The 15,229-nt window shown below is 43.6% G+C and overlaps 1 protein-coding gene across 3 annotated transcripts in view; it reads left to right on the forward strand.

Annotated features, from left to right (window-relative positions):
• The window catches only part of macrod2 (mono-ADP ribosylhydrolase 2), a 561,756-nt gene that overhangs the window by 432,014 nt on the left and 114,513 nt on the right, over window positions 1-15,229 (forward strand). For all 3 annotated transcript variants that reach the window (XM_064316703.1, XM_064316705.1, XM_064316704.1), the window contains exon 7: window positions 9,513-9,543. In XM_064316703.1, the coding sequence (XP_064172773.1) occupies window positions 9,513-9,543 (31 nt within the window). The remainder of the gene's footprint in view (window positions 1-9,512; window positions 9,544-15,229) is intronic.

The following is a 15,229-nucleotide window of genomic DNA, read 5'->3' on the forward strand; positions in this document are numbered from 1 at the left end:
AGTGCTTTATTTCAGTACTCTGAATAGATCTGAAGAGCACAGCTTGGCGAGAGACGCTTTTCAGCTTCGCCTCTCTGTGTATTATTTACCACTGCCACCAGTCCTTTCTACAGCTTTGAGTGATTTGCCTTTGTCAGCATATGACCTGAGTTCAGTGGGCAAATGAATCTCTTGTGTTTGTGTGTACTTGTGCTCCTACTGTAAGTCACTCTGGGTAAGAACATCTGTCAGGACCCAGCAATGTAGTTTAATGTCTCTGACTGTGCAGGTCACAGTGCTGGGCAAAGGGAAACATCGGTCAGTATGCCTCAACTTTTTTGTTAACCTGCAGAGTGACATAGTGGTTTTTGGTTTAACTTAATTTATTTGGCTTTTGAGGAGACAGTTTACCTTTGATTTAAAAGCTAAAAGCTTTTTTTTTTCTTTTTTTTTAATTGTACCTGCAGAAGTTGATTATCTTTGTACAAAATGGTTCTACCAGCTGTACTGGATAGGTGAAAAAAGTCCAATTTGTGCTCTAATTAATCAGGAAATGAGGAAATTAGAAGCCTGGATCCTGTTCAGAAAGTGAGAGCCAAACCTGTACGCACTGGAAAAATGTGGAACCTATTTATGTAACAGATGACACTTTATATATGTATATATATATATCCTTTATTTAACCAGGTAAAAGTCTCATTGAGATTAAAATCTCTTTTTCAAGAGTGACCTGGCCAAGAAAGCAGCATAAACCTTGTTACAACAATAAACACAAACAATACAAACAGACAAATACAACTGTCAGGATATAAATATATAAATAGGATATTAAAGGATATAAATAAACATTTGGACGCGTGCGCGCACACACACACACGCACACACACACACAAACACACAAAAATGTATTATTATTTTTCTCCTTGATTTGGCTTTGTACTCCACAATTTTGTATTTGTAATCAAGCACTTCACATGTGGTTAAAGTGCACATGCACAGCTTTTATTTACAGTAAGGGTGTTGTTTTACACTGGTTTCACTGTGCAGAAATTACAGCACTATTTATACATAGCCATTTCAGGGCACCATACTGTTTTGGACATATTAATGTTATGTAAATGAAAGCTGCCTTGTGTAGTACTTTGTCGCATATCCTTTACATACAATAACTACTGGAAGTCTGTGTGGAGTACCTTTTATTTTTATTGAGTGATGCTCTCCCAGGCCTGTACTGCAGCCACCTTCCTCTCCTGCTTGTTTCAGGGGGTATTGGCCTCTATTTGTTTTCTCTTTGGCGTATGAAAGGCATGTTCAACAGGATTCAGATTGGGTGTGCGATCCTCCACCCAAAGGCCCTCTTACATAAGGTCTCCTCCCAGACACATGATGCATAGCAGCTGATTGTATTTGCAAATAACTGCAAGGCCGTGCGGCGCAGGTCCGGTTCCTGTCCGTGCGCTGTTGGCAGAGCTACCGAAACCGAAACTTCTCCGCCTGCCGGCCGCGTAGCTGTCAAGAGCGGCAGTGGTCACCGTGGCGGCGGGATGGTTCCCGTAACAACCCGCGCTGCCCGGGGCCCCCGTCAGGTGACAGCCACAACAGGGTCACAGCGGCCGGGCCGTCCGCAGCAGACTTTGGCTGTCATCGTTCCCACGGAAACAAGCTGGACCGACCCGGCGGGATGCTGTGGCCTAGCTAGCGTCCGTCCTGGTGCTCTTTTACTGGAGTCTGAGGGCTGTGACTGAGGGCGTTGTACTTACTCCTTTCTGCCTTCACTGCCGCAAGAGCTCCCATCACAACCACTGTGTGCTCACTTGGTTTCTGCCAACATTGCTGAATGGTGCTTTGTTATATTTTCACATTAGCTTAGCGATACATGTAGAGTTAGCAGGACAGTTACGTCACAGTCAGCCCACAGCCAATGAAATGCTCTCGGACGTTGCTGAACTTTGTAATATGTGCTTTGTCCTAAAAACCTTTCCCTGCTGAACAAACCCGAAGGGTAGAATAGGTGTTCTACTTTAAAGACGAATGCGCGCGCTAAAATGTGATTGATTGGAAAGGGTCCGTGGGAAGACAAACATTTCCCTGAAGACCAATTTCTGAACGCTCCCCAGGCTGGGAAACTAACAAACAAATATGAATGGGGCTCGTGTCAAAGGATGGGCGGGCAAACTGACTTCAGTTTAATGAGCTGACAAGTTAGGAATAATAGCTAAATCCTGGGTTCATAAGTCACATAGGCACTGTGTAATGCCACGGCTGCTAATTAACACAGGGGCCTAAATATAAATATCTTTTCTCTGTAACGTACAGACTGATCACATTATTGGCTGTGGCACAACTGTGTCAGATGCGCTAAGCAATGGCTGCCTTCTCCGTTAGGCCTTAAATTGGTTTCATACTTTCACCTCGAGTTTCTGAGCCAATTCATCATTCACCAATTTTCTGGTTCCAAAACCAGTCATGGGTGCCCTGTTATGACAAACATGGCACAGTTAGTTGAGTTATTTTTTGAAAAGAAATGAGAATTTTTTGTTAAGAGTAAAGGTGATTAAATTCATGTGGATACTAAGCGTTTCCTTGGAGATTAAAGGGAAACCGCAACTGGGTTATGTAATGTCTGAAATTCGGGTCATGGCATCGGAAATGGACCTCAAGCGTAATTAGTTCTCACCTACTTTGATTATAATTTAACCCAAAGTGTTCCCAGCGTAGCCCATAGTGTACCATGATGTTAAAGTCCAGAAATATGCATTAGAGGAAAGCGTTCACATGCGCGTGTGTAAGGCCACAGTTCTTCTTGAGAAGTGAACAAAGTTTACTTAATTTATGCAGATGTTCCAAACTGGTGGTAAATGTCTTTGTTTTTTCAAGTTTTTTTTCCTGTTTCTGACTGTATGTGATTGCCTGTACAATATCTTTCATGTTCACAGGCTACTTAATTGGGCACATGAAAAGTTACATCTGAAGTGTTCTGTAAAAACGTATTTTGTTAAGAGCGTCCGTATCAAGTGCTTTTTAAAGGTGACACGGGGCAGGTAGAGTGCAAAGGGCCTCTGTGAAATTACTGCCACCTCTTTCTCTTGCCGCCAGGTGCTATAATTCATTTGGGTCTGAGTGAGTTGACTTTTGGTTTGAATGTGTTCCCGGAAATGCCAAAGGCATTGTTGGAAATGCCAGGCCAACAATTTACAATTACGGTAATGACAAATAGCAAGGTTGTTGATGCAAGTTATGCTTGACTTCCTTCAATGATTTCTCTCCTGATAGCTGAATCATTTATGAACGAGCTCAGCTGGGCAGAGGATCCGGGCTCTCGCCCGAGCAAGAGCTGGAGGCTCTGCAGGTGTAAAGCGTTCTCGCTCGGCAAATTTGTATTTGATTCCGGAATCCTCCGGAGGCCTGCAGCTGTGAATCTTTGAGGTGGTAATGTGACATGTGCCCACCACACCTCCTGTAAGTAAACAGTGTGTTTTCAATTTCCGCCGAGGCACAGAAGAACTTCGTTCTCGAGAACGAAGAAAAACATTTCATACTGTAGCCCAGATTCAATGAACATTTTTCCTTAACATAAGTAGGTTTTTTTTTTTTTTTCCCCAGAAACATAGTTCGGTAGGTTCAATGAAAATTAACTTGACAGGAATTAATTCTGAGTTCCATTTTGAAGAAATATGGAAAAATAATGCTTGTTGACGATAAAAATTGATTGAATCCAGGCTTGTACTACTCATTGCAGTCACATTACAGTTATGTTTATCTTTTTCCCTCCACTTTCCCTTTTAAAGTCATGATAAAATATACTGCCACTTATACTGAGGGAGGAGTCTGTTAGAGTCCTCTTGACACCGAGCGTAGCCGTTTTCCAGGAAAGACTTTGAGACAAACCCAAAAATCCTGAGAGTCGTAGCCTGTAAATCAGTCATTGAGCCAGTCTCCTTTAATTACACAGAGGAGCTGAGGTGGCTGACGCAGTCCTTAACTAACGATTAAAACGTCATTCAGATTTAGACTCGAATAAATTGCGACTGATGATAGATTTTGTATAACCGAATCTGGGAATGTTGCCTTGTGCTTCTCGTTTTAAAAAACACAGGAAAAAAAAACCCTTTTTATGTCGCAGTTACGTCTCTTTTATAGTCTGAAAGGGCAGACAAACTGCAGTGCTAATCTGACAAGTGCTTGGCAGTGGCGGGATTGTTAGCGGTTAAACTGGTGATAAGCTCGCCGTCCAGCGCGTTGAATAAAGCGCGCTAGCTGAGAGCCCTCAGGAGCTGAATGGGGATAAATGGGCGTGTTGTTCAGCTGACGAGAGCGCTTCTTTTCTTCCCCGGTTCCATTATCTGAGGATCTGTGTGGCCGAGGGTGTTGCTAATTTGTTTAGCATTGGGATGTCTTGTCCAGTCAGGATTTTGGGGGGCAGCTTGATTTCAGAGGCCTTCTCTGCGTGCCTGGGCACATAGCCCTGTTTTTCTTTTTTGTTTTGTTTCGTTACATTTATCACCCTGTGCGAGGATACAATTCTATGGTCCCTTTTCAAGTTTCCATAGAGATCGAAATACACCATTCGGAACACGCAACACCCACTGGCTATGATACAAGCTGCACAAAACATTCTCCATGTTGAAAACACAGCAGCATGTCATTACATTTGGCTGTTCTTAGCACCCGTGAGCAGGCACCTGCTAATGACCATAAAAACCATATGGTTCTATAATATCAACTGATATAATAACATAATGAAAACATAATAACTAATATAATAACATAACTAATTGCCATAGCTAAACCACATAATAATCCTGACATGATATGTTATTATCCTTTAAGCGTATTATTCTTCTAAGATATTAGCTCCTGCCATGTTTACTAGTCTCCTGGATCCTGATTAATACACACCCAGTGCGGGCCCATTTTGTTGTGACGGTAGTTTTCTGTGCACTGACGTGTCTCTCAGTGTGCTGTTTATTGTCTCGGTATGTTTGGATGTGTTGCCCTCCATATGACCATAATCACTTGCAGTGGGCCTTCACTTCACTGCTCATCTGCCTGCCTCCGCATCCTACTCATCCTCAAGCTTCGGTTCACCGAAGCTAGATGTAGACGGTAGCTGTAGAACATGCTCTAAAAAGTGGCGACTCTCACCATGTGATAATGCTTTGTTTCTTTTTTTACTTTTTCAAAATTTCAGACTGTTGTTGTTTCATTTTTTAGCATATCCATGCTAGGCCTAGCATTATAGCTAGCGGCCTGGTCCTAGAAAAAGTTATTCTACTCCTTTCCATACATTAAATAATACTGTAACGCAATTGGTAGCTTTTCATTTTAGTGGTTAGCCAGCCACTCTCATCTCAATGGCAGTGTAAACAAATGAATTATTCTGCTTGCAAAGGGTGTTGCACTGGGGTTCTGTCTAGTCTGCTGCACTTGTGGTCTTTGAATTGATAGATATGCATACATGTGTGAATACACAGTATTGCTGCATCATATTTTTTTTCTATGTGATATACAGCATGCATATTCACAGAAGTACTCTTTATTTATTGAAAGCTGTATTTACCATCTAATCTGCTTCTTCTTGTCCCCCCCCCCCCCATACCCCCCATATAAGACTAGTAAATGTACACATGCTGTTGTGGGTAGAACCGGCTGCTTTCTAGCAATGGAACATCGTATGAACACAATGTAGAAACCTGCTGTTCCTCTCGTATTCCATAATGTGGAAACCAGGTATCTGAAGCCGCATGCAGATATTGCCCGTGACAGCCACGTACGTCTTAAAGAGAAATTGCAGAAATAAGCCGAAATGTTTACGGCGGAGTAGAAGAGAGCAAGGGCGGGGAGACGAATGCGCCACCGCAGCGTGCGATGTGTTTTCCTTTGACCGAAAAATATTCTTCTTTCTCTCAGGTGCTTGTGAGAGGTGCTCAGTGAGAAGGTGTCAGGGACGCACGCGTAGGCCCGTTTCCTGGGACTGCGGCTTCATCCTGATCTCCGCTCTGTCGCATTATTTGTATCCGTATTTCCATCTGTCAGCTGAATCATTGCACATGACATGTTATGTTGCTATGGTAGCTGTATGATTTTTTTTTCTATTTCTTTTACCTGTTCCGATGGAGTGCATATTTCTTTCTCCTGCTGCAGTTATTAAATAGATGTATTGATATCTGGGTCCACCTCCCGTCTTTTAAACTGTCATAACTTTTTCATTTCCATCATTGAAATGAAAGATTAGTCAAATTTTCATCTGTCATTTTTACTGCTTTGGGGGGGGGGGGTCAGTGGAGGGGGGGGGGGTGCTACTGATGAATGCAGGAACGAAAGCACATATTCAGCTAGTTTCCCAGATTAATGTAGACTTTGAAAAAATCATTTCTCTTTACTGTTTATTAATATACTTTAAAAGATGAATGTGGTATAAGGAGCCACCCGTCAGGCCTATGGATCATACTGTACTTACCCACAGAAGTAAAAGAATAATGAAACTATTTTCAGCTTTGCGCGATCGCTGTGAGTAATGTTTCTGGTGCAAAGCGCTGCAAAGCAATACCTTTTATAGGTTGGTAATTTTTTTTTTTTTTTTTTTAACAAGCAAAAAATAAATAAATAACATTTTAAAAAGACTGCAATAAATTTCAGGTGCGCTCTTGTTTTTAACTGTTTTTTGGCGCGTTTTGCATAATGACATCCTAAGTGCTCTAAGCTCTTGCGATGGTAGCTTCTTAAGAGTGCCATACATCAGCCACAACCGTGAGCTGCTTTTTCTTCTCATCCCCACGAGGTTAAACAGGCGTAGACCAAAGTAAGTGGAGAATTATACCTTTGTGAAAGGACAGCTTCTCAGAATCCACGCTGTTGAGTTAGGGAATATGTCTTTACCGCCATAGCAGGGAGATCCAGTTAGTGATAGTTCTGTGGGACACAAATGCGGTCTGATGCTGTGCTGTAAGCGAGCACTTACTCCCAGTGCCTCCCTCTCACACTGACTGCGGTGACCCAGGGACGGTCCGTGTGTGAGCGGTCACTGTTGGATTGCACCGTTGGTCGGCATTAAGCCGAGCTGTAGCGCCAGAGCCAGAGACGCACGCAGTGACCTCCCAGCACAAATGCCGCTTTTCGCTTTTCGAGGCGGGAAGGCCTTTGGTCGCGTGATCTGAAAGCCTGTGTGCAGGGAGCCGCCGGCTGCTACTGCGCACGTGCGGACGTGCGGGCGGGGTCGCGGCGCTGGGGTTCACGTCCTGGATCAAATCGGGGTCACCGCAGAGCCTGGGAGTGGGGTGTGATGGGAGATGGAGCAAACGGCACAAAAAGCAAGAAAAAAAAACCCCCACAAATAGCTGTTTTCTTGGCTTCAGCGCACCAGGGAAACTGGCCAGCTGGACGCGTCTCCTGACAACACAGAGCTGAAGCCAGAGGGAGCTGTCTCTCTAGAGGAAACGGTGACAGGGAATATGGCATCTTGCCTTTTCCTGTAGTCAGAGCATTTTCTTGCACGTCTCTACTAAGGGAAAATCAGTAAAAGGGTACAGAGAACTGGTCAGTGTGGGACCTTTAATGCTAAAGCATTGCTGACAAGATCCCTGGGGTAAATTGCAATTTGCTTATAAATGATAGTCCCTGCTACACATGACTGGTCTCATAATTAATGGATAATTTAAGGGAAGTTTAGCGTGTTTTTCTTCCTACTCCACATGTATAAATTATGTATCTTGAGGGGGGTGGGTTAACATGAGCTGTGGCATGCAGGGCGCGGGTATCTTATGCATTTATAAATCATCTCCAAGGGGTCCTTTATGAAACATCACTGTCAGATGTTTTAATGCGTGGCTCTGTGAGAGATATGTGTAGTGTCTGGGGCCCCTCTGTGAGGTGTCTGGGGCCCTTGCATGAGGTGTCTGGGGCCCCTCAGTGAGCTCTCAGAATGATAGACTTTTGCTTCCACTCACTGTTATAAGAATTCTTCTGGTTGTCAGGGATACCAATCATTATAATCTAAGCACTGCTACACTGAAACCGCACTGTTTTCCGAGGCTGTTCTATCAACAGTGACCACGTGATAAGGGGCCTGTCAAACAGCCATCAATCCTGTTTACTGGGGTATGGCAATTCAGCATGATTTGGTCTTTTAAATGGCCTTGTGTGTTGTAATTGGCAATTAAACTTAACTGAGGCGTTTTCTGACATGTTATAACGGTTTGACTGTGCAGTTCTATTTTAATTAAATGGGGATCGTTTTCTTCAGGTTTGTAGTTCTTTAATAAGTTTATTCAAAGAGGCATATCTTTATGTGACTGCAGTTCTGTCTTATATTGCCTATACTTTGATATGAATAGTTTTCATGTATTTTTACATAATGCAAATGTATTTCCGGCCACATACCAGATAATTGCCCGTGTGGTTTAATAACATATAATTCATTAAGTCTAACTAAGTCACAGTTAATGATAGCAATGATAGTAGAATGACTTGAGAGAAACTAGGGGATCTACTGTGTTGAGTTGAGCTTGAGTTGAGCCCATTTTTTGTGAGAGAAAATCCTGTGACACGTCATGCAATGATGTATTGATCCGCGGTCACAGAAAATGGCTGCTTTTTATTTTGTAAAAAAAAAACAAAACAAAAAAAAAACATTTTTTGGATATTTGGAATAGCCAATAATTTAATATGCCCGTAGTAACGCTTCTGTGTTGTGCGACAATAAGAAAATGCAAACTGGGCACAGGCATCCTTCAGATGTGCATCTGCTGTTGCTTTGACCCAGGCAGTCCACCTGCCAAGCCGTGTAACTGTCGCACTGGAGAGCTGTACTCAATGTGCAGATGCTTCCGGTAAACTGCAGGCGGCCGGTTGACTGGAAGGGTCACTCTGTGAAGGAGGGGGATATCCTGCTGATTGAAACCCTCCCTACCAGGGGGGATATTACAGCCTGCTTGAACATCACGACTGTCAGAAGTCACTCTTTTGTGTTGCCCACAAACTATGCCGCAATCACCAGCCAGACTTTTAAAAAGAGAAACGCTCTAATGAAAGGTTTCATGAGAATAATTGAACATTGCTTAAGATGGTGACCTACAAAGTGCTTTTTTTAATATCAGTAAATGTAGCTATCCTGTGCTATCCTTGCCTACAAACTGTGAAATGTTGTGCCAGATGAATGTCAGATTTATTGGAAACTGTCCGATCCATATTTGTGGATTTTATTAGATTTTATCTAATGAAGGTCACATACATGTTAGTCATACCCTTTGCAGGAAATACCCTCTGCGGATAAAGTGACATCAGAGAAAAGAGATTGAAATTTATTCACTCTGAATCATTATGAAATGTGGCCAATATCCATAAATGTCATTTATATGTGTGCAAAGACGAAATGAATTGAATTAATATTGTAGGCTTATTTACAATGGAAATTGGGATGCCTTGGTATTTTACTGTATCTTTCGTGGTGTGTATCAGGACTTCATGATAAACTGAAAAGTGCGGAGTCCAGAGATGTGTGAGCGTTGACTGACTGTGGTTTGTTTGTTTTTCAGGCTTTCCCGTGCATATCAACCGGCATTTACGGTAAGGACTTTCCCACTTGAATTTTTGCTCTGTGTTCATGGTATAATATCCCATAGAAAGCGAAAGGGCTGAAAGAGTTGTCTGTCATCAGTGTAAGCTGATAAGTCATGGGAGCAGATGACAGAAGGAAGAGACTTGGCATAGGGACAGAAGAGGTTAGGACCTCAGACAGCACCCTGAGGGACACCTACCAAGGGTGAACAATAATAAACAACTGGCTGGAGTTAGAAACAGTCAGTGCATGGAATTCAAATTTAAATATGGAGAGATGAGAACAGTTGCAATTTAAGCATGAAAGTGATATTGGGTGGGGTACACATTGGGCCTCGTTAACAAAACTTGTTGAATTCTCCTTACTTTTGTTCTTAAGAAAAATTCCTGCGAAAACCAATGTGGGATTTGTGAAACATGTGCAGACCTTAGATTTTATTTGCATATCCCAGATAATGAATGCCAGTTGTTTGTAAACTGGATGCTTATGCTGGGTCATCTTGATTTGCATAAGGAAGCACCCTTGCAATCCCATAATAGGAATGGCGACCTCAGTGTCTTGTACAAACATCAGCCATTGATCACTTTCCGCAAACATTTCTTCGTGGTCCCTAAAGATGTGCTCTCCCACAAAGGCACATTAGCCAAGTAATCTTGTGGGTCTTTGTCATCACCAGTCATCAATACCTGTCACTTTTTATCAATAAATGACATTAATTGCATGTGTTCCCAACAAGGTTATTATCACAAACTAAAACCAAGATGAAAACTAGGTGTGAGAAAAACATTATCGTAAAATGAAATAAAAAGAAAAAGGAGTTATTGAAAAAACTAAAACTGAACTGAAATTGAAATAAAAATGGAAAATTAAATAAAAATAAATACTAGTATAGCTTTTTATTGCACCAAAGAACAAATAAGTACAAACATGCGTTTCCAAGGAAAATTATTCCAAACAGCACCATTATGATTGTGACAGTCGAGTACTTCATTGAACAAGTTGATTTTTTACAATAAATCGTTGATCGATCAGAGATACCAGTGTGCATTTTGCACTACATCGCCATCTGCTGGTGGGGCCCAGCCCCACAGGCCCCTAATGGAAAAACTGCGCGTGGTTGAGCAAAGGTGACGCAGAATTATCATTATCCCTCCCATTGACCTTGAAATCCTGGTGCAGCTTTGAGCTGGAGGAGGCAGTGAAGTGTTCTGCCCCTGCCTTCCCCGTATTGCTGTTAGCGCCACATTACCCCTCCTCCCGCGCGGACTTGGGAGAGCGGGAACCCTGTCGCACTTTACGGTTTTACCGTTGTTTTTCCTAATTATTTCTTGTTTATCTCCCGACTGAGCGCGGAGGGAGCAAACGCCGTGGAACGCCGTTCCCGGAGCCCCGTACCGGGAGGGATAAACGATGTTAATTCGGGTCTGCGTTCAGCGTCGGCGGGAGCCCCCGCTGTACGACCGGACCCCGCTTCACGAGCGAACCGCGGCCCAGAGGCCCCGCCGTGAATAATTAAACGCATATTCAAATAAATGGCTTTTTTTTTTTAAAGGAGAGCAGCAACACCAGTATGCCGCCAAGTTTAATTAATTACGTTGACGATTATCGAGAGTAAACAGAAAGAGATGGACGTCATCGTCAAAGAGTCTGATGGAGAAAAACTAAGATACGGAACTCGACCCCCTTGTGTGCTCATTATGTAATGTTTTTTCATATTGATTGGTCCGCTTTTAGTTTTATGTCTGACTGCCTAGTTTGCCTGATTGCTGGCCGAACAGTTTAGTTTAGATCATGAGCACTGTGTTAAATTAAGCGTTACCAAAAGACAGATGGATATCTACTCAATTCTTGAAAGCAATTCTCATCACTCAGAGGACATACTGTGTCATCTGAGGTTTTGATTTGAGGTATGATTTTTGAATCAATGCACCAAATTCAATTGTACAATTGTAGCGACTTCACAAAATTACCCTGGGAGACGTAGGTAGGCTGCTAGTTCTCCCAGTAGAAAGGTGCTCTGGACAGAAGTGGTAATTTATTTGAGCTATGTTTTATGAGAAAAGACTGTGCTGCTTTACTGTAAATAAATACTGTAAGTGCTGACATTGTTCTGTTATTATGGCAAGACCGTATAAGGCAGGATTCAGGCTCAGTGGGTGGAAGAATATGGTGGAAAATTGAATACTGGGGTCTGGGGTGGTGACATGGATCTCTGAATTAAAAAGTAATGTGTGCCAGACCCCCATTCTTCAGTAGTCCATTTGGAATATTTGTCATGTTGGCTTACTGTACACTTGTTGTTTTCAAGAACAAGATAATAATAATAATAATAATAATAATAATAATGATAATAATGATGATGATGATGATGATGATGATGATGATGAACATTTTTCTTTAATAATAATAATAATAATAATAATAATAATTATTATTATTATTATTATTATTATTGTTATTGTTGTTATTATTATTATTATTATTATTATCGGTCTTGTTATTATTATTACAGATGCCTTACTTTCTTGAATGCATTTTGTATTATAATTAAAAGTCAACGCTCTCAGTTCATTTGTTTTGCGAAGTTCATCGCTGATGAAGCCGGACTGATCTGGAAATGACATCGCCGGCCAGGTCTGCGCCGGTCCATATTAGCCGGCTCGGTCACTTCAGGCCCACAGCAAACATAATTCAAAGGATAATCACGGTATTACTTTGGATTTTGTTGGCGAAGCAGAAACTGACGGTCTCCCTTTCTACGGCGTACGGGTGGGAGCTCAGTCATCACTGACAAATTATTCGGAGTTGAGAGGCGGGGCCAGGAGAGGTGCTCTCCGGCCGCCAGCCGGAGGAACGAGGCCTCGGTCCGGGGCTGACAGTCCAATCCTTCAGGCCGGCCCATTAGACGCCGCGGAACCTCTGCGCGCTCGGCGTGTCGGAAAGGCGCCGCCCGTAAACAAACCGGCGCCCGCCGCGGCGCCGCGGGTTCCGACGGCGTGATACAGGTTATTAAGTGCCGTCCTGGTAGCCCATCGATCAACGCCGGGGCGAGCCCGGGTTCAAAGGGATTATTCCTTCCGAGGAGGAGACACCTTTCAGTGTCTTACAAGATGAGTGCTGATAGTCGAGCTGGAGTCAAGCCACCAAGGTTGATAGAGGTTTGTCTCTCTTTCTCTCTCTCTCTCTCTCCTCTCCCTCTCTCTCTCTCTCTCTCTTTCTCTCTGTCTCTCTCCACTGTTCCCTCTATTTCTGTGTATCTTGAAATTCTCTCTCTGCAACTTTTCTCTTTTTCTGCACACACTCAAAATGGTTTTGACGCACCCTGTTAAGAAGAGCTTGTTGCCTATTTTTGAACCAAGCCTTGTTCAGCTTGTTTTTGAGCGTACCACATTACTGCCACTTAGTAGACACTCTTATCCAGAGTCACAGATCACAGCTGCGGTATTTATACACAGTATCCATTTTTACAGCTTGATACCGAAGTCATTTCGCTTAAGTATCTTGCTCGAAAGGTACAACAGCAGTGCCCTACGTGGGAATCAAACATGCAGCCTTTACATTTCAAAACCAGTTCCCTCACTGCTACGCTGCATTAACCACCAGCTCAGATCTTCTCTCAGTTTGGAATAGGCAGTTGTGTTCAGCTGACCTGTCCCACCTTGGCAACATCTTCTGTCAGTCCAGACTAGCTGCCGCTTAATTGCGCTATGCAGTGCGCCAGCTGAGCTGTGCTGCATTGGCGCTTCATACGTGGTTGACAGAGACTGACTGCAGGCTCCTGGTGAAACAGAGGAGGCAGCCGCGCATGAAAAGATGTGACGGCCGACCGAAGCCCTCCCTCCTTAGGCGACGCTATGCCCAATTACGCGCCCGCCTGCGCCGCTGGCAGCGGCCGCCGCTGGCACCGACGCGGCCGCCGTTCCGTTTCGGGCCGCGCCGCCCGTCATCGCCCTGCGAGCGAGAGCTTTAGCGAGGCATCGACCACACCGGACTCTCCAGCCAACCGTCACAACATGGCCGCTCCACTTTCACCTGTATTCAGATCAATCCTCTGGAAGCGTGGGATACTGCACGTGTATCTGCTCCCATGCACAATGATCCTACCTTCTGGTTTACCGTTTTAATCATTAAAAATGTTTCAACGTTGTTTATCAAGTTCCATAGTTCTGTTTTTGCTTTTATACTTTAGTTGCGCTGAATGTAAGAGAAGCAGCGGTGATTCATTGAGCCGAACGGCAGATAAATCGTCGAGTGAGATGAAGAAGAAGCGACCGTCAGCCAATCCGCTCCTCCCCTCGCGTGGCGGCCAACCAGGAAGAGACCGATGCTGAGAACGCGCACTGCGGTCCTGGTCCTGAGGAGCTTGTTAATTCCGGCGTCTGACTGCATCAATCGTGTCTTTACAATGCTGTCAGCGATACCCGCCCCTCGTCACAAACATAATTTACTGCTAGCCGGTAGCCAGCATTTAATAAAGCTTCATTACAGCCTGAGCTGTTTTTAATCAAGCCTGTCAGCTGTGCCGGAGATAATGAGCGAGCGTGTTGCCGCTACATCTCCGTCGCGCGGGAGAAGAAGGCGGACCCCGGAGAGCGCGGACGCGGGCGGGCTCGAGGCGTCGCGCCGGAAGGGTCACCGGCGGCCAATGGCTGAAGAGCTGCAGTCAGGGGTCGCGAGACTGCCTCCTGCTGGAGAGAACTGGTGCCTGGAGAGAGAGAGAGAGAAGAAAGAAAGAGCAAGAGAGAGAGAGCAAGAGAGGGAGAGAGAGGGGTGGATGTGTTTAAGAGACAGCGAAAGAGAGACACACTGGCAAGCAATACTGTTAATATGCAGAACAATACTGAGCTTTATTATATGGCCATCTGTTTAGCCTTAGCCAGCCCAGTGGGGTTATACCAGCACATGGACTAATGTTCTGGGATGAAAAATTAAGCAGAGGAGAATAAAAATAAAAATCAATTGAATGTACTGTTTGAATATAAACAGTGATTTAAAGTATATTATAATTGATTTTTTAAATTGTTGCTCAACAACTGTCGGCAGACGACAGCCAAACACAGGACATCCATTTTATACAATAAATCCAAGTATCCAAAGTGTTACAGAGATTCAAACTGAAGGAATCATTTTTGAATGTCTTTTAAAAAAATTGTGGGCAACAACTCAGCCAACAAGTTGCTACCAAACCTGAAGTATGTTTTCAAAAGTATCCAGCATTTAAAAGGAATCGCAAAGAAACGGTTTAAGCAGGCTGAACAGTGCGCTCATTGTTTGTGATGTAATCTCGTGAAACTGAAATGCAGAGTTCGCTGTCTGCATATCAATAATAGAACGGCCTTTAGATATATTGGTAATTGCCAAACCCACACAAACTCACCACCACCGGCGCACGTTCCTGGGGGTTTTTGAACTGGCTGGCGGCTTGCAAGTTATGGCCCAATGCTGATTGAATCCTGGTCGTTATTTCTCAGTTGGCTCGTGGTGCACACTGTGAGATGTTTGGCACTTTGATAATGTTCTCAACCTTTCTAAAAAAAAAAAAGAAATTTTTTAAAAAAGGAAAAATTTAGCATACGGAGCTCGGTGTGTTTTGGAAGGAGCACAGAAAGACGCCGTTGGCAGAGAAGATGGAAAATCAGCACACTCCTGCACTGTTGTTTCAGGAGACACGAGAGAGATTGTCTTAATTAGTTT

This window comes from Anguilla rostrata, chromosome 18 (assembly GCF_018555375.3).
Source record: "Anguilla rostrata isolate EN2019 chromosome 18, ASM1855537v3, whole genome shotgun sequence".
NCBI lineage: Eukaryota > Metazoa > Chordata > Actinopteri > Anguilliformes > Anguillidae > Anguilla > Anguilla rostrata.